The sequence below is a fragment of the Plasmodium gaboni genome (assembly GCF_001602025.1).
Source record: "Plasmodium gaboni strain SY75 chromosome Unknown, whole genome shotgun sequence".
Classification (NCBI taxonomy): domain Eukaryota; phylum Apicomplexa; class Aconoidasida; order Haemosporida; family Plasmodiidae; genus Plasmodium; species Plasmodium gaboni.
In genome coordinates, this window is record NW_017385411.1 from 190 (window position 1) to 731 (window position 542).

Sequence of the window (542 nt, forward strand, 5' to 3'; positions counted from 1 at the left end):
TTTTTAATAAAAATAATGCATATGGTAAAAAAAAAAAAAATAAAATATGTTAAATTTTAAGGTTTTAATATAAACGTAAACATAAACATAAGATGATTAAATATATATATATATATATACACATTATGAATGAATATGGAATAATATATGTATACAAAAACATGTATGTATATATATATATATATATATATATATATATATATTATTTTAGAATGTCTCTCTCTTTTGTTTACTTTTTGAACTTCTTTTTTTTTTTTTCTTTTTATTATAATTTTTGCTTTCATTAACAAAATTACATCCAGGAGGTAAAGAAGATTTTTCCCTATCTGGAAGTTTTGAAGATAGATATCCATTTAAGTTAACTAGACCTGTAGATCTTGGTGCTCTATATATACCTGTTTTTTTGGAATCAATACCTAGTTGTTTATTAATATATGGTTGTAAAGTAGTATGCTCTAAATTGATATCTATAGGTTCCTCTGGTTCTTGAAATTTAATTTTATTAAATGGTAAAATAATGACATTATATAATTCTTCAAAAT

General features: G+C 20.1%; 1 protein-coding gene across 1 annotated transcript; it reads right to left on the minus strand.

Moving 5' to 3' along the window:
* Positions 1-207: 207 nt before the first annotated feature.
* PGSY75_0024100A (putative eukaryotic translation initiation factor eIF2A) lies at positions 208-542 on the minus strand (the record flags this gene model as incomplete). Its single annotated transcript, XM_018783385.1, has 1 exon — positions 208-542. A coding segment is annotated over one exon (335 nt), but the record flags the coding sequence as incomplete, so codon positions are not given.